At 40.2% G+C, this 23,138-nt stretch overlaps 3 protein-coding genes across 3 annotated transcripts; 2 read left to right on the top strand and 1 right to left on the bottom strand.

Annotated features, from left to right (window-relative positions):
• Positions 1 to 448: 448 nt before the first annotated feature.
• Positions 449 to 1,508, bottom strand: LOC104440998 (auxin-repressed 12.5 kDa protein). Its single transcript, XM_010053990.3, has 3 exons — positions 1,312 to 1,508; positions 985 to 1,210; positions 449 to 751 (listed from the first exon to the last, which is right to left on the bottom strand). The coding sequence occupies exons 1-3, from the start codon at positions 1,418 to 1,420 to the stop codon at positions 715 to 717; spliced, it is 372 nt and encodes a 123-aa protein (XP_010052292.2). The 5' UTR covers positions 1,421 to 1,508; the 3' UTR covers positions 449 to 714.
• Positions 1,509 to 6,235: 4,727 nt separating this feature from the next.
• LOC104440997 (receptor-like protein 4) lies at positions 6,236 to 14,781 on the top strand. Its single transcript, XM_010053989.3, has 9 exons — positions 6,236 to 6,515; positions 7,393 to 8,448; positions 9,308 to 9,455; positions 11,457 to 11,528; positions 11,866 to 11,937; positions 13,216 to 13,287; positions 13,375 to 13,452; positions 13,582 to 13,763; positions 14,109 to 14,781. The coding sequence occupies exons 1-9, from the start codon at positions 6,437 to 6,439 to the stop codon at positions 14,228 to 14,230; spliced, it is 1,881 nt and encodes a 626-aa protein (XP_010052291.2). The 5' UTR covers positions 6,236 to 6,436; the 3' UTR covers positions 14,231 to 14,781.
• Positions 14,782 to 18,804: 4,023 nt separating this feature from the next.
• Positions 18,805 to 19,822, top strand: LOC104440996 (ethylene-responsive transcription factor 12). Its single transcript, XM_010053988.3, has one exon. It carries the CDS (start codon positions 18,859 to 18,861, stop codon positions 19,429 to 19,431), a length of 573 nt encoding a protein of 190 aa, XP_010052290.2. The 5' UTR covers positions 18,805 to 18,858; the 3' UTR covers positions 19,432 to 19,822.
• The last annotated feature ends 3,316 nt before the right edge of the window (positions 19,823 to 23,138 follow it).

Genomic DNA, 23,138 nt, shown 5'->3' with positions numbered 1-23,138 from the left:
TTTTTTGTTGAAAATAATTTTTGATTACTCACTCAAAGATGAGTTAGAACTACTACCAAATTAAAGACTCAAAATTCAAGACCTATGGCCTCACTCACGCAAATGGACCTTGTCAGACTCGGCTTGAAACTCGGTATTTCGAGTACAATTAGGATCCGATCCCCACCAACTTGCATTGACAGGTGGGGGCAATTCTCGCGACATTCGTGCGTCCCAATCGCCCCAACCATACTCTTCAGTTTTCGTACGCATGATTTTATTCTACAAAACCCTACATTTTGCAGTCAATCCCGGGCAATCGAGTTCTTCCATCACAGAGACTCACTAAACAATGAAGGCAATAAGCAATGAAAGCAATAAATGCTCCGCCGCCGCCGGCCAGGTAACACACTTTCCCTCATCGGCGCATGAAAATCGACATCGTCGCAACATAGAGATCTCAGGGCAGTTTTCATAATCAGCTCTTTCACGTACTCATTACTACTCATATATTCCATATCACATAAGTCATTACATCGCTTTCATGACTTGTCACAAAACCGCCATACCTTCAAACGCAACACTCACTCATCAAAGTCATACATACGAATACTACTTAGCAAAAGCTTTTTAGACCCTGCTGAAAACAGAGCATAGCAGGGGACACCATCTATGTACATGGCCACCTCACCGGGCATCGGCTTCGAGCCCCTGGATCTCGGCCACTCCCTCGCCTCAGCGATGCTGGCTCCTAGTCTCGCCACTGTACAGCCTGCGATCGCATCGTAATTCACCAAAAACGGCGTCAATTTACACGAGAATTCGAATCGATTATCGACCCGGGTAGCCGAAAAACTCGGATAATCTAGTCCAACATCCTCCGATCTTTCTCTACATAATTAAGTTGCGACCCACTATTTGTTTCCACTCTTGGGACATAGAGATCCATTAAATGATGAGACATGATGTGAATGAAATCCGTGGTTACGAAGCAGAGGACCTTACCAGTCGTAGACGGTGGGGGAGTTGGGCTGCGGCTTGTCGAAGTACTCGCTGCCGATCTTCTTGGTGGCGAGGTTGCTCCCCGGGTGGAACACGCTCCTCCACACGTTCTCCTTGCGGGCCGACGCCGGGGACGCCGGCGTGGCGGGCGTCCGCGGGGTCGTCGGCATGGATACCGACCGCTGGTACTTCCCTCCGGCGCTGCTGCTCTCGCCGCCTTCCCCGGCATCTGCAACGCACCGAACACCATCAAAACACACATCACGGACCCTGTTTCGCGTTCATCATGTCGGCCACCAAGAAAGATCGCACGAGAGAGATCGTTCTGACCTGCGACGACGAGGGGCTTGCTGGTGGCGAGCTTGCGCAGCCGGCCGAGGCCGCGCTCGGGCTGAGGCCCGGCCACCACGTCGTCCCACAGCTTCTCTAGAAGAACCATCTTCCTCCTTCTCTCTCGCTTTCTTCTTCTCTCTCGATCTCAAACTGGGTAGGCTTGAAGTAGCGTTACGGGCTCGATTTATAGCGGGGGAAGAGCTAAAAAATCTCGCCGAGGAGACGGATCGAAGGACACGTTGCATCCGCTGCACGTAGTAATAGTCGCTCTGCAAGTAGTAAAATCATCTAAAACATTTGAAGCTATTATCTACCGAAAGACCTCAAATTATTACACATTTAACAAACTTATTTTAAATTAATTTTTTATTACAAAAAATTTCAGATTGATATAAATATCATCAATTTATCTTAAATTAAATTTTTAACTATCGATACTTCAAACTAATATATTTAAAATAAATTTACATCCCGTCGTTTTTTGAATGCGTCATCCAACTCAATTTAAATGAAATTGATAAAAGGTAATTTTTTCACATATATATTAAATTAGGGTTTTTAATGGCATTATCCTCGTGGATTTATATGGCCGCACGATCATATCATAGATGAGTTGTGGATATAGCAAAATTGGGGGGAGTGGAAATAGACAGCGACTGTTGGTGGATAAGGAGAGGGGTCTCCGTAAAACGCGGGGCCCGCAAAATTATATCGTACTGATGGCTGACGTGGATAGGTTTGGTGACAACACTGACAAGTGTTGGGTTCATCATGGCCATTTTGTCCTATTCCTATGGGTGAAAATTATTATTATTATTACTATTATTATCATTATCATTTCTTTTATTTCTTTAAGAGAAAATTTACTAATTTTAAAATACACACAAGTTTCGTGCCCGACAAGAACTAGAGATTGCGAAATATAAATATTCTAGTGATGGCTTCTTACTTTTTTCTTGTATGTCATTGTCCCTTGCAATTGAAATGAAACCATTAAAAATCTTTTAAAAAGTAGATGCCTATATCTAAATCGTGTATAAGGCGCTACTCAATTGAGTGTAAATTTTGTTTGTCTTAGGATTAATACTATCAAAAGTCCAAAAATAGTACTTTCAAGATATATTTATCTAGAATTGATTTTCATCGGTACGGCAATGATACATTTATTTCAAATTAATCTTTTGTTCCATTAAAAAACTTGAACTAGAACCCAACCTGAATTTGCCACATATTGGCATTTGGCCTAATATCCTATTAAATTAAATATGTAAACACACATTGCAGACAATTGCAAAATAGATATGAAGTGAAAATCCACGTGCATTAACACGCCCACTCTTCGTTAAAATTTCGTCCAATGTCCCAAATAAATCTAATGTGGAGAATAAAGAAAGTCGATGTGGAAAATCCACATAAATCAATGCACCTCAACTTTTATGGAGGATGAATTTGGTTAGAGGTAACAATTTAGGATTTTTTTTTTTTGTGAGATGAAAATTAGTTCGAAGCAAATGGGCTTGGATTATCAATTTGAGATTTTCAATAGGACAGAAATAATTTTAGATAAATATATCATGGGTATCCTTTTTGATTTATTTTTTTTATGTCATCGACCTTTATTAATAATGTCCGATGTGCATGCGTTGCATTGGCTAGTGATTTGAAATATCACACTAAGGTAGAGTGACTACTTTTCTTCCCTTTCCCCAATTGGAGGCGACACATGGGCCCCGCCGGTTCGATAGCGATCTTGATTGATCCCCTGATGATGGAGGACGATGGAACTTATTCGGTGGTATTTTTTTTTCATCAAAACGTGGTTGTCTTTGTCATGACTAAGTTTGGTACATTAGCTGCTAGAAAGATCTTGAAGAATCATTATAGTTCTCAAAACAAAGATCTGAGTTTAATTTGAGAGCAATCTTCATGCTATTGAAATATGTAAGCATCTCTTGTTTATTAGAGAAAATCGCGAATTTTAAGATGAGGTATGGTGTTTGATCCGAAAAATGTGACAAGTTTAGTGTATACGATCATTACTATTTGTTACCGTGTGCTTTTGTCAAGTTATGGTCATAAAAATTCAATGGCTTCAATGATTAAACCACAATGGAGGATGATCGATGATCGATTAAAGTAATGTATTTTGATCTCGAAATAAAAGTGAATGGATTGTAATGTGCCTCGAAGACTAGGTAGAATTCAAATTACTTAGACGATGCACGGACAAAAAATTGGACATGAATGACTAAAAATGCGAAGAACATTTATTGAATCGGCAAAGGGGCTTGGATCTCGTAGTTGCTCGATGACTGAATTTGAACAGAGAGTCTAATCTAAATTATCATGTCCAAATTTTGACTGGCTCCTTGTGATCTCAAACATCTCCAGCTCATATTGTATGTTTGTCTTGAAAGTGTATTAGACTTTTGTCCTTCCTGCATCTTTAAAACTTATTGAATTGCGTGCTACTTTACAGATGCCTGATGACTGCCCTCGATACTTCAACTACAGTAATCTCTTAGCCGATGGATCCTTCCTGATTCAGACCTAAACACCCTTTTGTGTTTCGGGTCAAATGATCATCGCCACGTGCCATGATCTCCGGTTAAGCTCTACGCATTGGAGAATCACGATTGACAAGGTCTTCAGACAATCCCTTTATGGATTTCGTGGGCCATGTGTATCTTGTGACCTTTAAAATCGATGGGCTTGTCTAAGCATATTCTATTGAGTAAGTCTTATAAGCCAAGTGTATTGTTATGACATTGTTTGGGGCCCATCTAGCTACTTTATGTTTAGGCTTAAATTTTGCGCTTCGTGTCACCTCTAACTAAAGAGTGTCCGATTTAGGGGTATATAGTGTCAAATAAGATGGCTTTGTCTCAGTCATTGGCTATTTCCAAACTCGATGCATATGCAAGTATGCGTTTCTTGTTCCATAAATAGAAAGGTAAAAAAAATTTACTTCTAATTTTTATTCCAGACTTATTTCTAAAATAAAAAATTGTTCCATAAATTGGGAAAATAAAATTGCATTACCATTTAGATTTTTGTTCCTAACTTCTTCTTGGGAACAGAAAAATTAAAAAAACAGAGAAACAAAATTGTTAGTGTGCGCACCCTCAATGTACAAACATGACCTTGATCTAATGAAAACCTCGAAAGATTTCGACAAGCCGTCCCGAAAACTCAAAAGTAAATCCAGAACATTGGCTTCGAAACTTGTAATCTATGAAATCACGCGGCACTAAGCTTGATTTAATTAGGAAAAAGCGAATGAACAAGCAACGAAATGAGAACTAGCAGGGTCGGTCCTGGACCAAAACCCATACAAGCGAACCCACCACGTACGAGGAATCTCTCTTTCTAGATTTGGGCTGGATTCGTCCGGTCCAAATTTACAATCTCCGTAGTGGGCCGCAAATGATCCGATTACACGCGTAGTGTTTCGATTGGCCTATTGTCACCCACTTTCTTGACCCAGTTTAAAAAAATGGAGTTTTATACATCTCAACTGATAAGATGATTCGCAAATAACTGTTCTCTAAGCTTTTCAAGAGATTAGGTTTCTGACCAAAAAAATAAAAAAGGATTAGGTCGAGTAAAAGATGGAATCCGAGGTCGCATGCCTCTAAAGGCGCAATATCATAGCCATCATAGCCATCACACATACCGAATAAAGTTATTTCCATCGCTTCCAAATTTTTTTTTTTTTTTTTTTTGAGCAAATCCAAGTTAAGGGTTTAGCCCATTCGAGAGGTGACTTTGGATTAATCAATGACACAAATGATTCATGAATTTAGACTAAACATGTAATAATATACACTAAAAGCATGAATTTGTATATCTTATACGGGCTGCATAAGACTATTCATTTTCCAATAAGTTAGGAGGGCATCTTTTTAAATTTTTTTGCACCGAACAGGGCATGGTGTATAATTTTGCTCTCGGCTCTTGCCAATGAGTAGATATTACTTGCTCTAGGAGCACGCGAGCCAGATCAGGTAAGGCTCATGTGAATCCCCACGTCATTTGATAGTATGATAGTAAATGTGAAATGAGTTTACATGATCCGACCGGTTGCGTTTAAGATTTTTTCCTCTTTGCTGACTTGCGCGTCCGTCCTCAAGCGGTCCAAACTTTTCGGCCGAGCTTGCTTAGAGCAGTTAAGTGAGAAAACCAAAGCTCTTCCCCTCCGGCAATCGCGCAACCATTCAGGCCCTTTGGAAAGGTCGAGCTGTCAAAGTCAACCCCACTCCTAAGCCGAAAGCACCTTTACTGACTCCCCCGTCAATCAAAAAATTGAAAACGAAAGCATAATACTTGCATCACGTCACACCTTATTTCATAAGTGAAAATTGAATATATTTCTAATCAATTATATCACAATCCCTAACCAATCGAATCAGAGCGTGAAGAAGAAGCGGATAAGAGTGTCAAAACGTTCTTATAACTCACGTTAGAAAAGCATAATCCTATCTCACACGATATGTGTATTTATTTAAATTAATCAAATTTCACATGTCATTTCTAATCCGGCTTGCAAATGAAAAATGGAGTGTCGAGAGATCCCACAATATTTGACCGTGGGATTTTACATGACATGGAATCATACGTCTGCCTTCAAACGTGGGTTAGGAACAAACTTTTTAGCCATCTAATCTGCCGTGATTGCTCCCACAAACACGGAAACTACGCCGTTTGGCTCGTCCTTTCAATAAGAAAAACAAAAAGGCCCCAAAGTCAGCTGGAGCGGAGGAGGCAGACGACTCCTAAATGAGGCAGGTGCGCCGTCAGATCGGGGAGGGTGCACCGGGGCATTCATGAGCCTCACATGCACCCTAACACTTCTCTCTCCTCTTTCCTCTCCCCCGCTCCCTCCCTCCACTAAAAAGTCAAAACCAGAGAGAGAGAGAGAGACCATAATACAATAAAATTTACTCTCTGTCGATCAACCAAACTCCTCTGTATTTGCGTTCACGTCCCAAGCACTACCCCCTCTCTCTCTCTCTCTCTGCGGGAATGCGCGTGGGAATGCAGGTTTGATCTCGGGAAGAGCGACTGACTGTACGCGCGCCTGCGTGTGCCGGCGAAGCTCAGCTCAGCTCCGGACGTCGCGATGCTCGGGCGGCGTCGGCTCCTGCTGCCGTGGCTCCTCGCTCTCGTTCTCGCTGCCCCGGCCTCGCTCGCTCGTCCCGGTGAGTCCTCTCCTTTCCTCTGTTCAGCTCCCGACTTTTTGCAGTTCGGCCCCGCCGGCGGTTCTCGCTCTGGCGAGCTGCCGGAGGCGAGAGGTTGTTGGCTCCGAGGTCGATGGATTCCGCGGGGATCGGTGCTCGCTGGCTGGCTCGTCAGTTTTTTTTTTTTTTTTTTTTTTGGAGTTGCGGTGAGCTGATTGGAGTGGTGCGGCGCGGTGCGCGTTCAGCGCCGGTCGTGTCGAGCGGCCTAATCGAGATGAACGCGGCGAGCTGAATCGGCGACGGCGAGTGCGGTATTCCGTCGGGATTCGTTGACTCGAATGAGAGAGACTGCCGATCACACGAGTCCTCGCGACTTGCTACGGACTCTGGTGGAGTCGCGAGCGAGTTTCCACGCAGTTGCTTTTTTTTTTTTTTTTGAAGAGAAAAGCTGTGTTGCTTTGATTTCGATTCGCTGCTTGGGTGGGAGGGCGCGTATGTTGAGCTCTCTATTTTTTCTTCTTGTTTCTTCACAATTTCTTTCCTTGTTTTTGATTGTAAATTTAGAGTCTTGGACTAAATCGTAGCATTTTCCTTTTTTTTTTTTTTTTTTTTTTTGCTTTTTCGTTTTGATGTTTTGCTAAATGTACCTCAATCACAACAGAATGAAAATAACAACTTCCTTGGCCAGCCGGACAGGAAGTACCCGGCATCAGCTCAAACTTCGTTAATATCTGGAATTAGAATTGCTACACAAAAACTTATATGGGATTGTGCTTTTCTTCCATGATAGAAGCATCTACACTGCTTCTAATGAAGATGTTTGGAGCCAAGTAGATAAGATTTTAGCCTTAAGATTTTGTTTTTTTTAAGAATCTCTAACCTGTTTCTCATATGGCAGCGCCGTTTGCATTGCGCATTAGCTGTGGAGCTCGTGAGGATGTACACACGCCGCCGACGAATACTCTGTGGTTTAAGGATTTTGCATATACAGGAGGTATACCGAATAATGCGACGAGGCCCAGCTTTATAACTCCTGCGCTTAACACCCTCCGTTACTTCCCTTTATCTGAAGGGCCTGATAATTGCTACAGCATTGATGGCGTTCCGATCGGCCACTATTCCGTGAGGACCTTCTTTGGATTAGTTAAACAGCCTAATTTTGACAATGAACCCCTGTTTGACGTTTCTGTCGAAGGCACTCAGATTAGTTCTCTATCGTCCGGGTGGACCAACCATGATGACCAAGTATTTGCTGAAGCCAGGGTATTCATCGCTGATAACACTGCTTCTCTTTGCCTCCATAGCACTGGCCATGGCGATCCCGCAATTGTTTCCATTGAAATTCTTCAAGTTGATGATAGGGCATATTATTTTGGACCTGACTGGGGTCGAGGGACGATTCTTAGAACAGTCAAAAGACTAAGCTGTGGCAATGGGAAGGCAAAATTTGATTCAGATTATAGTGGGGATCAGTGGGGTGGGGACAGGTTTTGGGACTCAGTTACAACATTCCGCTTAAGCTATGACCAGGAGAGTTTTACAAAAGAAAGCATTACGCAGGCTTCGCTCTCTCCAAATTATTACCCAGAAGGTCTCTATCAGACAGCAATTATTGGTACTAGTCAGCAGCCAGATTTAGAATATACGATGGATGTGGATCCTAACAGAAACTACTCAGTCTGGCTACATTTTGCTGAAATAGATACTTTGGTTACAGGAGTAGGACAAAGAGTTTTTAACATTCTGATGAATGGTGATACCGTTTTTCAAGATGTAGACATAATAAAGATGAGTGGGGATCGTTATGCTGCTCTAGTGTTGAACACTACTGTAGCTGTTAGTGGGAGGACTTTGACAATCAGATTCCTACCAAAAGTAGGCAACATTTCCATAATTAATGCTATTGAAGTCTTTGAAATTGTCATGGCTGAGTCAAAGACTTCAGTGGATGAAGGTACAACACAACCTTTCTCTGTTAAATGACTATAAGCTTTTACTGCACTGGTAATCCTGTGTGCTTATTTGTCAACTGGTCCAATCCTTATGGCTATGGCATCAAGTTTTGATTGAATGCATGGTGTAAGCTCATTGAGATTGCCCAATGGTACAGCTGTATTCACATGAGGGCAAATGTGAGCTAGATATTGCATGCTTTTGTGTTTGATTTGTCATGGTAACAACCTGCTTGATTGATTTCTGGTTTATCACATCATAGATGAAATGAAAAAGAAGGCTATCTCAGGAATTAAGTGATATTTTACTGACTCAGCAATTGAGTTTGGTGACTCCCCTAATTCTTTAAATTTACACGATAATTTCTGTCAGTGATTGGCTTCTTTATTTGCTGAAAATGCGACCTTACACCATATACTGTGCTTGCGTGCTTGCTGCGATGCACTTCTTTTAAGATGTTTCTTTTGAACCAGAAATGTAGTGCATGTGCATGGGTATCTCACCTTATCACCAGATGTGTTACTTTTGACGTTCTTGACATGGTTTAGTGACTGACCATAGTTATCATACGTTCTACAACATGCTGTTATATTGTTCCTCTGTCATCTTTCTCACTTTGGGCATCAAGGTATTAGGCTGAGGAGCACGAAAGTAGATGCACCCTGTCTTTCCTCTAGGATAATGGAAATTTAGCTTACAAATTGAAACCGCTAAGCGGAACTTTTGAATAACTTGCCTGTAATACTCCTTTGGAAGTGTTCCCCTCTTGTCTCCCCTTTGGCTGAGCGACAGAAAATGTAGAAAGGGATATGGAAGGGAAATTTTTAGCCTTTGTTAACTTTTGCCTTCTAATTTTCTAGTTAGGGCTCTGCAGACGCTGAAGGACGGATTGATGCTTCCTCTTCGATTTGGGTGGAATGGTGATCCATGTGTTCCCCAGCAACATCCATGGAGTGGCATTGATTGTCGATTTAACAGTACCCGCAATAACTGGGTCATTGATGGACTGTAATGCATCTTACCTTTGTCCTGTGTCTTCTTTTATCTCATATTTGACAAGTTAACGTGATCTTTCATCAAGATGCTATCTTTTGGTTATGGTGCCAAAGGGACTTTGCCTTGATGTCACTGCTTTTGGGGAGTTGCAATGTAGTGTTAATGGAAATGTTTGAGGGATCCAAAAGTAAATAGTATGCTGTCATAAGAAGTCTGTTTGCCAGCTTTTTGCTGATAACCGTAGCGCGAAGGATAATACGGATGCAATTGTTTGGTTCACATCTGTTGACATATATGAATTACTGCGTAAGAGTGTAGTGAGCGCTACTTTAGCTAGTTCCACTATAAACAAGTCCAAAGTTTATCCATTTGATTTCTCATGTCATGCTTCTATCTCAGCCAACTCCATCCATTTTGCTGCTTGCTTCTTCATACCGATAATATTGATACGTTACATTTCTCAGCAGCCTAGACCCATTCAACTGAATCCAGTTTGCTCAAGACCAATAATATTGATATGTTACATTCACGCATTGTGCTATGCATTGTGCTACTAGGCTCTTGCCTTTCATCTCTTTGTCCTAGACCCATTCAACTGCGTCCTCTCGCTGCTCGTCTCTTAGGCCTTTATATTCAGCCATCTGGCAGTCAACATGCCTCTTGTGAGATTATTTAAGTACTATTTTGGTCAGACTGTGAAAACAGAATGAATTACTAAAGCATGTACTAATCTTGCTGCCTGAACGAGATAGACTGAGGTAGCACCAAAAATGATTCAACTCCCTTTCTCCAATTATTCAATGTCATTTCTGAATCTTCCTGTTATTTGGCAACTAGCTTCTTTCATCATTGTCCAACCCAATGTCATAAAATAAAGACTTAGATACCTAGCTGTGTTGAAGTTTGACACTGAACTTTCCTATTAAATGTTCCAAAACTTGTGCATATGAAGCAGGATACATAGATCTTTTCCCCTCTTTGAGTATTGAGCCAGCAATTCCAATTATTTTCCCAGAAACCTCACCATCACTGCCCAACTGTATGCTTTATGTTGGTCTTCATGCAACCATTGTTCTTCCTTGTCTGAATGAGGGGATTGGCAACCATAATTCCGAAACCCGTTGGCTTCACATATCCCATCAGATTGTCAATATTGGCACAACAGGCTCCAGTCTTGTAGAAGTAAATTTAAAACCTTCTGAGTTAGAATGCGCAAATTATGAATCATGAATTTGCAAGCATGTTTTCTGGGAACTCAGAATAATTCATGTCGGATAGTTCTTAAGGTTAATGATCCATGTCATATAGCATGGACGCAAATACACTTCCACATTGTTTGCTTTTAGAAGTTGTATTTTGCATCTTATCATGCATTTAACTGACAGTTTGTATCCTCCAAATTAGGAGCTTCGAACATCATTGTAATTATTTATAGATATTCTTTGTGAATTGCAGCATGTCTGAAGGTTGTTTTAACCAACCATCGGAACCTAATTTCTCCTAAAAAGGAGGTTCTGTCAACCAGATAGCTATTACTCATTTCATTCCTCTGCTCACTCTCAGTCAGAAATGCATTCAATCATGAATATTTACAAGCATTGTAACTTTTAGAAGTGTAATTTAACAATTGAACTAGAATAAACAGTAACTATATTACTCTCAGGGTGGTGACTAATTTTCAAAACGCATGGTGTAAAGTTTAATTATGCAATACAGAATGCAAAACGTGATTGTCTTTTGTTGCAATCTTTGGCTGGATAACTGCTTGCTGGGGTTACTGAATATGCTTCGTTCTATTTTCTTAGCCTTACTCTTGTTATTTCAGTTATATTAAACTTTCCAACAGACAGTTTTCTTAATCTAGACATTTATTTAGCTGAAATACTAACTTTGAAAGTAATCTTTACTGGACTTTCTCTTGTTCTAGACAATAAACTGCATTGGAAAAAATTTGGAAGGTTTAGCTAGGTAATATAATGACTCAGCTTTCTACTTGTACCTATGTTTGATCAGTGGCCTGGGCAACCAAGGTTTGAGGGGGTCCTTGCTGCCAAATATATCTGGATTGCACCATCTACTGAGCATGTAAGTATCTAAAGATACTTCCCAAGTCAAATTATTCACAATGTATCATCTACAAAGGAGATGCTTAGCTTTGGCTAAAATAGTTTCCTTTGGATTATTAAAATGCCATGTTCTATTGAGGGCATCAACTGCGAAACACTTACTAATTAATTATATAGTAACGATGTAAGTGGAGGAGATGGCCTCATTGTGAACATGTTATTCATGTGCCATGGTATTACTGCATAATTCTACATGAAAAAGAGATAATTTAGACAGACGTCATCAGACTAAAGTATCTCCATACCTTCATGTTTTATTGTGTTTGACATGAACCATTTCCAACTGGCATGTGCAGAAACTTGAGTGGAAACAGCATTCAAGGGCCCATTCCATCCTCTTTGGGTACAATAGCTAGCTTGGAGATATTGTGAGTAATTTCTAATGGAATTTAAAGCTTTTTCACGCTTTTATCTGTCCCAATATTGACAATCTTAAGTAAAATTCTCCATTATTACTTGGTTTTGCTGTTGAAAGAGCTTTTCTGTCACTGATCACCTGAAGCATTTTGAACTCTTGGCTGGTGCCTGCTCCAGTGACCAAATTTAGGCTCTTCAGCAAATTTTGCCTGACTAAGTTGGTCCTTCCGTTGCTTTTGTATTCGCAAAATCAAAGGCAACCTGCCAGTTTTCTGAGCTGTTCTGTCTATCTAACTTCTCTGATGTTTTTTTTAGTTGTGTACATTCCGCCCTTACTCTCTGACAACATTGTCTGTGTGCAAAGTTAACCTGAAACCAGTTCAGCTATTAACTAAATTGTTCTTGATATTGAACTACTGATGTTGTCCACTGGTGGATAGGAGTCGTAGGCACCATCTCACCATTTTTCACACGGGATGGTAGTTGGATCCGGCAGCTATCTTGGGGTTCCCTCATCTGGGATCCCTGGGGGAAGAGGATTAAATTGCCTCTTGTGAACAACTTGATGCACAATCTTCCTTCAATCCTTTGAGCAAATTGTGGCAAAATGAAAGAAATCCATGGACCAACTCCATCGTCTCCACCTTGTAGGAACTGTGAGATCACCTCAATGATGCCTTCAGCATCCAGGGGTCGCAGACTGACCATAAAATTCGGTTCAATAAGTGGAATGCATCAGCAGTCTGCTCTTAGGGTTGGGCAGTTAGGGTTGGAGAAGGGCAATCCCCTCTTTGTTTTATTTTTTTTGGCTGAGGCCATTTCCTTCAAGATGAGAGATATCAAGATGACACTTCTGACACAGAGAAAACAAGTGATGGTACACAGATACAAAATTCTGTTTGGACATGTTGACAGGGAGCCAGAGATATCCACCATGATGATGCAAATATCAGAGAGATATCTTTCAAAAAGCAGGAGCATCCAACAGAAAATTGACCTTTCGGACTTGTAGCATTGGTGGACCGTATGTTGGACAAGGATTAGGAAACATTAATGGGTTTTTCTTTTTCTTGATAATCACCTCCAAATACACATGTTCATATTTGTTGGATCTTTCTCTCTCCCCCTCTTCCACTCTTACTTGAAAAGACAGTCTCAAATGTACAAATTTGCCTAAAGATTTGATGGGTCCTTAAATTTTCTTGGACTAATGGATTTGTTGAAATTGATTGCACCCTGGTTTGACATTTTTATAATGTAAATCCTAACTCTAAAAAGATTTATTGCAGGGACTTCTCTTACAATTTCTTAAATGGATCAATTCCTGAAAGTCTTGGACAGTTAACATCCTTGAAGAAACTGTAAGAAAATTTTTGGTTGAGCTTGAAAGAAAAATGATTTGCATGACGTGATGCGACTCTAGTCTAATCTGCATTGGCATGATGCAGGAATCTCAATGGGAATTCTTTATCAGGAAAAGTCCCTGCAGCCCTAGGAGGGAGGCTTCTGCACGGAGCAAGCTTCAAGTATGCTCCGAAATTTTTTAATTTAGGGGCTCTATTAGCAGCAAATGCCTGACTTAATTCTGTTTATTTCATGCGGTTGAGCTTTGCTGATTAAAGCTAAATGAGTTCCTTGGCTGCGAATTGTTACAGTTTCACTGACAATGCTGGTCTTTGCGGCATACCCGGCCTTCCCACTTGTGGTCCCCACCTTTCAGCGGGTGCAAAGGTTGGCATCGCCTTCGGTGCCTGTGTAACATTGCTACTCCTTGTCATGTGTTCGGTGTGTTGGTGGAAGAGGCGCCAGAACATTCTCCGGGCTCAGCAGATCGCTGGTAAGCTTATGAAATGATAGATTTAATGTCAGATACATACTAGAACTATAATGAAAAATCAATCTGTGAAGCTATATGTTTCAAGGAGAATCTGACATATATATTAAATTTCAGAGAATACTCTACTATTTATGAATGATGTGGCCACAATGCTTTTCCAGGGATTTTTTATGTGATAGTAGAACCAGAATTGAAAAGCCAAAATTTGGGGGCATAACTGAATGAGTTTATGCTGCATATAAAGTAAAATCAAGTTGACAATTGTATTAGGTCAGAATGGATCAAAATCCTTCTTTCCTTTAGGTAATCCACCTTTGCTGCAATCTTGTTTGTTTTGCATTGCAGCAAGAGAAGCTCCCTATGCCAAAAAGAGGACGCATTTTTCGCGGGACATCCAACTGGCAAGACATCATAACCATGGTCATGCTCATTCTGCTACCGAAAATGGACCTAGCTTGCTGTCATGACAGGTTCCACAAATCCTAATACAGTCGAAGTCAGTCGTCTTACTGCTTGGATACACAATGCCTGGGACACAAGCCAAGTGCGATAGGTCCGTTGATTTTGCCTGTGCTACTAGTGATTTTACGCAGAATTAACAGGCAAAAGAGCTGATGTTTCGGAAATTCTCGTTTTCACCCTGTTTCCCCCTTTAGATTATAGGGAAAAGAAGCCACGGAACTGTTGTAGACGCTCAAACCCATCCTAGGTTGCATTATACCGAAAAAAAAGCCTGTAAATCATTCCTATTGTCCGTAAAATACTGGCAAATGAATGATCATAGGATACATTATCTCCGCACCTTACTGTAAATTGTTTACTCGAGTGCTGAACATCGAAGGTATATCGAACACTGTACGTACATACGACAGAAGCTGAAGTCCCCAGTAGCTGCCCTCGAGTCATAGGGCTCGGGGCGGGGACGCAGCAGCTGAAAGTTCTAAAAAACAAGCGTTCCCTTTCTTTTCCAACACTTCGGCTCGACATAATTGCACTGATTTCTATGCTTCTCCTGCAAGGTCCATTGTACACCCTGAAAGTATGGCACTCCTTCACAATGAGTATGCATGTACATATCAAACAGACCTTTCCATCTCCTTTTCGTTTCTTTCTTTGGTCGGACCGTTCCATCTCTTTACTTCGACTCTATTATGGGTCGGTGTTTGTGCACCTGGGCCCATCCATGTCTCTACGTAATCAACAGATTCCCCAGCTGGAAAAGGAAATTAAAAATGATGTCGTGAAAGAAAAAAGAGGAGAGAAAAAAAAAAGAAAAAGAAAAAGGTGGCTAGGGGTCAAATATCCAAGAATCGGAGATAGAATATTGGGTAGGTTTGTCTTATTGAGTTAGCAATAAATCACTCTTAAGATTTGAGGTTTCCCTCAATATTAAAAATTAGAAAAAGAAGTGTCTCGTGCTTAAGATTATGAGTGATCGATTTCAACATGAGTAGGTTCGAGATCTGGAATCTGAAACATACCTTGAATTGGTTACTAGTGTTTGAAATCTGGAACATATCTTTTATGCCTTGGAACATACCTTGCTTTTAAAATCCGGTTACAATGTCTACCGAGAATCTGTTTTTCTTTTGTTCATTCCTTTTGTTTCATCTTTTTCAACAAAATAATGTGAGTAATAAAACGATTCAAAGTAAAATGTAAACAAGCGAGCGTGAGTTGCAAGTGAGTGAGAAGGAGGGCGAGTCTTGTGAGAGAAAGAGAGAGAGAGTCAGTGAATTATTTGACTAAGATTGGAGATGACAAAGGAAGAGTTACTGAGAGAAAAATTATGGTTTTTAGGGTTTTTGAAATCCATTCCAATTCGGTCTAGTTGATCCGATTCTCGAACAGTTCTTAATTCAGAACTAGGAACTACGAACCAAAGCACTTCTGTCGATTCCAAAAAAATTGGAATTAAGAATCTGGAATCAAATTGATTTTTCAGAGTAGTCTGGTCCGACTCCCAGGTAGAACTAATCCTGTCGCACGCCCTTACTCAAGGTAGACAAATGGTCCAAGCGGCACGACACGTGCCCTGAAGCTTAGCAAGGTGCCAAAAAAGAAGAAAAGAAACGAAAACTAAAAGAGATATATAAATAATATAATATACCTTCACGTGAACACTTAGTGTCGGGTAGCTGCAGAGTGCAGCCACCTACCCAACCCCTCCTTCAGCATCCGCAGCTGTACGACAGCCCCCCTCCCCAACGCCCTCCTCCTCTCCTTTCACATTCACTCCCCCCTTCCCTTCCTACTAAATTCAACACAATCCCCATGCGAAAAATCCCTCCCTTTATCATACATGAGGTTAGCAAGTAGCGGGGGCCAAGGCCGAAGACTACCCCCTTCACTGCCAAGCTTGCTTGTGTAACCTGGCTCTTTAGATCCCTAGGCTCTTTTGGGGGGAGATTGAAAGCCTTTCTTGATTCTTCTAGTGTTGCAGAAAAAGCATAGGACATGGCAGAGAGCTATTGCTATCTATGGTAGCCACCCCCTCCCTCTCCCCCCCTCCATTATATGTAACTTTGAGGAAAAAGATCTTGGGTTGGGACGCTAAGTCAAGGCCAGTGAATAATTGCAAGATTTTGAGTGATGGGATCGGTCGGTTCGGCTTTATCATAATTAGGCTGAGTTAGGATTGAATGGTATCAATATGACTGGATTCGGGTTTTGCACCGTTTTTGGTTTGTGGTTAAATGTCATGATATATTTGACTCAGGCAAACCCATGACGTGAAAAGGGAGGTTTTAGGAACACCGAGGAACTCCTCCCATTTTGGATTTCATTCAATTTGATATGTTCTTGTAGATTTTCACTAATGACACGATATGTTCACATTTAGTTCGATTCAACTTATAACCAAAATTATTGATATTTTCGGTTTTTCTTATGCGAGATTTATTAGACCATGTAGGAAGACTAACATGGACAAATCCTCCTGCCATTTTAAAATTTCATTCGATTCAATTGATTTTGTTGATTTTCAAATGCCTCTGACGCTCAACATTTTATTTAAAATCCGATTTATTAACTAAGTTTCTAATTTTTTTTTTAAAAAAGAGAAGAAAAAACTAAGTTTCTAATGATTTCCAGCTTTTTCTTAAATTACTCTACCAAAATTCCCAACTCCTAGCCTTTAAAGCTCGGCATCTTGTTCTGATGGAAGGAAACCGAGTCAAACACGCCACGCCAACCCCACTTCTGACCGACCAAAAAAAAAACCCCACTTCTGAAATTAATAATCACGAAAAGCTCAGAATCTTTCAATTTTTTTTTAAAGAAAAAAAAAAAACCGAAAAGTCCCCAGCTTTGAGCTGTTTCCCGCAGGTCGGACAACACGTATGCGCTCCAAAGCCTCCACGTGGACCTGCGGCACTCCTCTCCCTCTCCCGTAACGTACGCCCGGCAGCTTCCTTCGCGCGACAGCCCACTCGTGTCCCGACGCGTGGCGGGCGACGAATAAGGGGATCGCTGCCATTTCTTTTTTCTTTTTCGAAATATTTTTCTGGGGAGAGAGATTGGCAGGCGCCGCTCGGACAGCGCAGTACGAGTTGATAGGGCTGGCGTCATCGGGGAGTGGGGGGGCGGCGGCGGCAGGGGATGCGACGCCGTGGCGAGCAGTCACGCGGGATCCGCTACACCGCCGCCGCCGCCGCCGCCGCCGCCTCCCATGTCTACTCCGGCGGCGGCTCTCCCCGAGCCCTGCAGCAACTCTCTACCTACTCTACTAACTCTATACTTCTGCTCTTTCTCTACTCTACTCGCGGGTCCCACTTTACCCTTCCTAATAAAATTTAAAAAAATAGGGGTTCCGATTTTAAAAATTGAAAATTTTCTAATTGACATAAAGGTTTCTCATTTTTAAATGAGTAAAAAAATACACTCGACTCGAGAAAAAATCACTTGCAATTTTTTTTTTTTTGGATTTTATACATTAGCACTAATACTACAAAAAATCTCAAACTGATAAATGTATTACAAATTAATCTCAAACTAATTTTTTAACCTTCAAAAACTCTAAACAAGTGCATTTTTAAACAAATTTACCATCCGTTAATTTCTGTTAAATTTTGATATCAAATTATTGAATTGATTGACATGTAATAGTTAACAAGTGCACCGGTTTAAGGTTTCACCTCCGTGTATCATAGGGTACCAATTTTAAGTTTTTTTATCGTGATATTAATATAATTTAATAGAAACTAACATAGGTAAATTTATCACGATATACTAATTTATAATTTTTTGTAATAAAAAATATTAGTTTTAGATAAATTGGTAATGGGTATACTAGTTTGAAATTAGTGATAATAAAAAAATTAATTTAGGATATATTTTTTTACATATATACTAATTTGAGATTTTTTATGGTATTAACTCTGTACATTATTCTATTAATAGAACCTCAATTATCTTCTCGAAATCAAGCACATTAATTTTTGTTTAGTCACAATTCAAATCTTATTGGATGTCGTTATAATGTCCATTATTCAATAATTCTTATCTCTTCTCATGGGTGTTGTGTTGTCATATAAAATGAATCCAATAGTGGAAAATATGATAACATGGATAAGGATATTAAAAAATGATAATGACTATTTGCCTTCCAAGAAGATGTTCTTAACTTGAGATAGTTTAAAAAGCATCAATTCTGGTATTGTGTGCAATAAGCAAAGAGGTCGCTTTAATTGCGTCCAACTCCGTGACAGTTCGATGATCGTATCCATATTCTTGTTCTAATCTTAATTATCCATTTTCAATTATCAAATGTTAGAAATAGCCGTACCAAAAAAATTCTAAAAAGTATATGAGGTTCATCTTCACTTTCTAGTCGATATAAAGGTGAACTACTCAATTTCGCGAGTCAATTGGGCTACATCCACAATACTAGGAAAAATATATATTTATCCAAAAACAATAATAATAAATAAAAAGGAGAGAAAAAAAGAAAATAAAAAAAAATAAAAAAGGAAAGTCTTTTGTTTTTTTGTTGCTTTGTTGGTATATAAGCGAAATGTTGGGCGAGCGGCCGCCGATTCCGGGGCGACTCACCAAAGCTGCTCATCACACACGCTCGCTCGCGCTCACGGAGACAATGTCGTCGTCGTCGTCGTCATCAACCACCGCGGGAGGCGGCGGCGGCGGCGGCGGCGGGGAGATCCACTACAGGGGAGTGCGGAAGAGGCCGTGGGGCCGCTACGCGGCGGAGATACGCGACCCCTGGAAGAAGACCCGCGTCTGGCTCGGCACCTTCGACACCCCCGAGGAGGCCGCCCTCGCCTACGACGGCGCCGCCCGCTCCCTCCGCGGCTCCAAGGCCAAGACCAACTTCCCCCCCGCCTTGCCGCCCCCGCCTCCGCACCACCACCTCCACCACCTCTCCCTCGGCCCTCCCCCCGACGCCTGGCACCACTACTCCCGGGTCGCCCTCGGCGAGTTCTTGCACGCCGGGGCCCTCAGGGACGCGAGGCTCGAGCCCGCCGGCGGCGAGGGCCCGGCGGCGCGAGAGGAAACTGCTGCTGCTGCTGCGGCTGCGGCTGCGGCGGCGGCGGCTGGCGGCGGCGCTGCTCCGGAGGCCGACAGCAACGGGGCGACCGCGGCGTTGCTGGGGATGGTGGGTCGCGGGCTTCCCATTGATCTGAACAAGCCGCCGCCGTTTTGGATGTAGTCAAGCTAGGACCCTTTTTTTGGTTCTTTTTCCTTTCGAGTTCTTCCTTCCTTTTTGGTGATCTGCAGGGCAGCGGGTGAAGTAAGAACAGCAGCAGCAGGAAGAAGAAAAAGAAGAGATATTGCTGTAAATATTATCTATTTTTGTTCCGAGTTTTTCCTCATCAGAGAGCTTTGTGATCTTCCTCTCTAATCTGTCGTCCACCATCGTTCGATCTTCTCTTCTTCGTCTTCTTCGACAATTCGTTGTAAAAAAATGGTTTCGGTCGGTCGTTGTTATGCGAGAAGATGGATGGTGTAGTCTGTAGCGTTTCTTCTCTTTCGGCTGCGCATTTTCTTCACGAGTTTTTTCAAATTAATGGAGGGGCTGCTTTGGATAATGATAAAGCACAGATTCTGTCGTTTATATATTTTTATATTTTGTTGTTCATGTGTAGGGGATTAAAATACTGAAGCTCCTCATCCAGAAGATTACATAAAATACTTAGAGCTTCTATATATTATACTCCCTGAGTTTTTATATTTATATTGATGGAATTAATGCATATTTTCAGAAACAGTAAAAAGAAACACAACTATGTAAAGCATGGGAAGAAAAGGCCGTAGTGATAAAAAAAAATGAGATAACAAAAGTTCATTATGCATTTTTAAATGGTTAATGAACGCAAAAAAAAAAAAAAAAAAAAAGATTGATTGATAATAATAGATAAAAGGGTCACCTTAATTTCAGTAACCATTTTCTTTTACGAGTCGATGATATCTTCCAGCAAAAGAAAAAAGAGCCAAGGACATAATTTTCTTTTGTAATTTGTAAGGATATTTTTATTAATCAATCATCTTTTACCTTACTTAACCCTTTAAATATCAATAATAAGTAATCGATTTTGTCATTCGACCTTATTATTATCGAAGGTTGTCCCTTTTAATACAACTTGTGTCTATTGTTTCACTTACGATATCTTATTTAGTTCTCTGCAAGTGGCTATGTTTTTTAATTTTTACAGTTTTTTTTATGGTTTAATCTTTCAAATTTTCCTATTATTAGTACATTTTTTAATTTATTTTCTTGCCATATTCCATGTTTTTATTTTTTACAGGGGAAAAAAGAGATTTCTTTTCAAAAAAATGAAATCAAATGGACTTTTACACCTACAGAAGTCGCATTGCATATATGCTATTTGAAAAAATAATAAAGATTAACGGCCGTAACAAAATGAAAGTTTAATTGTTATTGGATTACAATTGAAAGTTCAAGGTTAAATGCGTCTAAACTTTCCCTTATAATTACTATTTGCGCTCTTTTGAAGTACTTTCTTTTAAGATCATTATCAATCCAGAACATTATTTGTCTAGTTGCCCTTTAAAACACTCGGTACCTTGCTCGATAGTAGTGGTGATGGGACGACAAGTCTATTTTGAATGTTTTACGTTATTGTTGTCAACACATGATAGGCAGTGACCAACCGACTTATCTATCTTGATTGATTTGTCTTATTTACCAACACTAAGTTATTAACGTTTTATGATACTGGCATGATGAGGAAATTTCATGAGGGCATCGTTCAAAATATCGGGCCAAACTCGATGAACAATGACCACAATCTATGTTTTCAATGGGCTAAAAACGCAATTAATTTCTCAAAATGTCTTAGATTTTCTCGCTTGAGTTCACGCATGACTCTAAATAAAATATAACTTTGAGATAATTGATATAGCAAATCGACTTCAAGATAATTGATTTTCATCGAAAATTGCGTCTTCAATCAAAGAGACAAGTAAAAAAGCAACATTCAAAAGGAATCAAAATGAAAGGGCCATATTGACTCTGTTTGGTACATCACAACGAGGTGATTAAAATAAAATAAAAGGAATCCAAAAGAGAATTAATTTAAAAATTACTTTTGGTAACACATCAAACTTGAATATGTCATGGAATTAATAATCGTGAATAATAAACTGTAGAATTTTTTTTGGATGTGTAAGCAAATTTGGACTAAAGTGAAAAATTGAAATTTCTCTAAATGGGAAAAAAAACTCAAGGCAGATTGAAGACATAATAATGGGTTTTTTTTTTTTTTAAGGGAATCACTCGCTTTTTTAGTAATCCACTCTCATGCATCCGCAATTGTTTTTACTAACCCACTTCCACCTAATTTTCCATCCATCTTCACCTCTCCATGTAATAATGGAGAATGCACGGATGCAAGCATTTCTTTTCATTTTCATCCTCCCTAATTCCAAATTTCCAAATATATATATATTATATATATTTATTATTAGCTTTTTGGTCGAGAGAAAATAAGAAATTGCCGAAAAGGGTGGGGGAGGGGGCAAAGGGGAAGGAGACAAAAACTGCCGAAAGGCAAAGAAAAGACAAAAGAGGGAGGGGAGGGAAGGAGGGTGGGAGTGGGCCCCAAAGCTTTTGTCCCTAAAAGTGGACAACGTATGGACGAGACGCGACGGCTTCCAAAAGTAGTCCCCTCCGTCCATCTCTTTGGTCTCCAACCAATCATTTTTTTTAATTTAATTATTTCGACCCAAAAAAAAAAAAAAAATGCCCCAACATAAGTAAAAAAAAAATACTTAGAATGTCATAGCCATAACTAGAAAAATTTAGGAAAAAAAGTTGATTTCTTGAAAATAACTTGGTCGAATATGGAAAAATCGAGATTTTTCGCGAATCAAATGAGTCCCAAATTTCTCTTTTTATCTGTTTATGTTATCCAAACAAAATAAAAAAACCATTTCCTTGCTTTCGCTTCTCTTTCTTGAAAATCTCGTAATTAAAAGAGCTTAGCATTAGCGTGGCCGCTAATCATGGAATATATATATATTTAAAATATTGCAATTATTGTCATTATTTATTTATGTTTTATCATCTGTTTTTTTCCTGATGTCGATATCCAATTTATCCGTCCCGCTTTTGCTTTTATTATCCCGACCTAGAAGAACCCGGCGGTCGGGGTGGGGCCCACTGCCCACGTGGCGGTGGCCAAGGACAATCCGAAGTTTTAATGGTTCCCCCCCTCGGGCGAATCTGTCGGCCGCAGAGGTGTCACGGCGCTTTACCGTTGACTTTGACCACCTCCCTTTTCCCTTTAATTAATTAATTAATTAATTTTTTTGTCCTCACATAATTTTTATTTTAGTGACCCGGCGGAGACTCGAGAACTGCCGTACCACTAACAATCAGCGGCGTGTACCGCTAACAATCAGCGACGTAAATCCGGCATGATCTATAGAGACCCAAGAACCGTCGTACCGCTAATAATCAGTGGCGTGTACCGCTAACAATCAACAGCGTAAATCCAGGACGATCTGCAGAGACTCACCTCTCATGGGTAACAGGTGATTGTACTCGAGTATTTGTCTTTCAAAACTCAAATTACCACATACTTAAAAGAAGAAGAAGCTTAGAAGAAGAAGAAGGAAGATTTGTTGCAAGAATCAATTTGACCAGAAAAAAACTAAGTCCGATTTATGAAAGGATTAATACCATCTAAAATCTCAAATTGGTAACTTTTTAAATTAAGTTTCTCAAATGGGTAACTTTTTAAATTAAGTTTTATATCACGAAAAATCTCAAGTAACTTTTTAAATTAAATTTTATATCGCGAAAAATCTCAAATTGATACTCTTGACCTAAATCCACCGTCCCTTAGCATCGTCAAACAGTTCCCTGATCTTGTTAAAGTGTATACGAGTTAG

The sequence above is a fragment of the Eucalyptus grandis genome, chromosome 4 (assembly GCF_016545825.1).
Source record: "Eucalyptus grandis isolate ANBG69807.140 chromosome 4, ASM1654582v1, whole genome shotgun sequence".
Classification (NCBI taxonomy): Eukaryota; Viridiplantae; Streptophyta; class Magnoliopsida; order Myrtales; family Myrtaceae; genus Eucalyptus; species Eucalyptus grandis.
Note: the sequence above shows the minus strand (reverse complement) of the source record. Positions and strands in the feature narration are given on the sequence as shown.

What these genes read in the sequence shown, in the direction of transcription:
- LOC104440997 (XM_010053989.3), top strand. Translation starts at nt 6,437, where the DNA reads ATGCTCGGGCGGCGTCGGCTCCTGCTGCCGTGGCTCCTCGCTCTCGTT. An exon ending in AACTGGGTCATTGATGGACT is followed by an intron (nt 9,456 to 11,456) that starts GTAATGCATCTT and finishes ATGTTTGATCAG; the next exon opens with TGGCCTGGGCAACCAAGGTT. An exon ending in CTGCACGGAGCAAGCTTCAA is followed by an intron (nt 13,453 to 13,581) that starts GTATGCTCCGAA and finishes GAATTGTTACAG; the next exon opens with TTTCACTGACAATGCTGGTC.
- LOC104440998 (XM_010053990.3), bottom strand. Translation starts at nt 1,420, where the DNA reads ATGGTTCTTCTAGAGAAGCTGTGGGACGACGTGGTGGCCGGGCCTCAG. An exon ending in CAAGCCCCTCGTCGTCGCAG is followed by an intron (nt 1,211 to 1,311) that starts GTCAGAACGATC and finishes GGTGCGTTGCAG; the next exon opens with ATGCCGGGGAAGGCGGCGAG. An exon ending in TCCCCCACCGTCTACGACTG is followed by an intron (nt 752 to 984) that starts GTAAGGTCCTCT and finishes ATGCGATCGCAG; the next exon opens with GCTGTACAGTGGCGAGACTA.
- LOC104440996 (XM_010053988.3), top strand. Translation starts at nt 18,859, where the DNA reads ATGTCGTCGTCGTCGTCGTCATCAACCACCGCGGGAGGCGGCGGCGGC.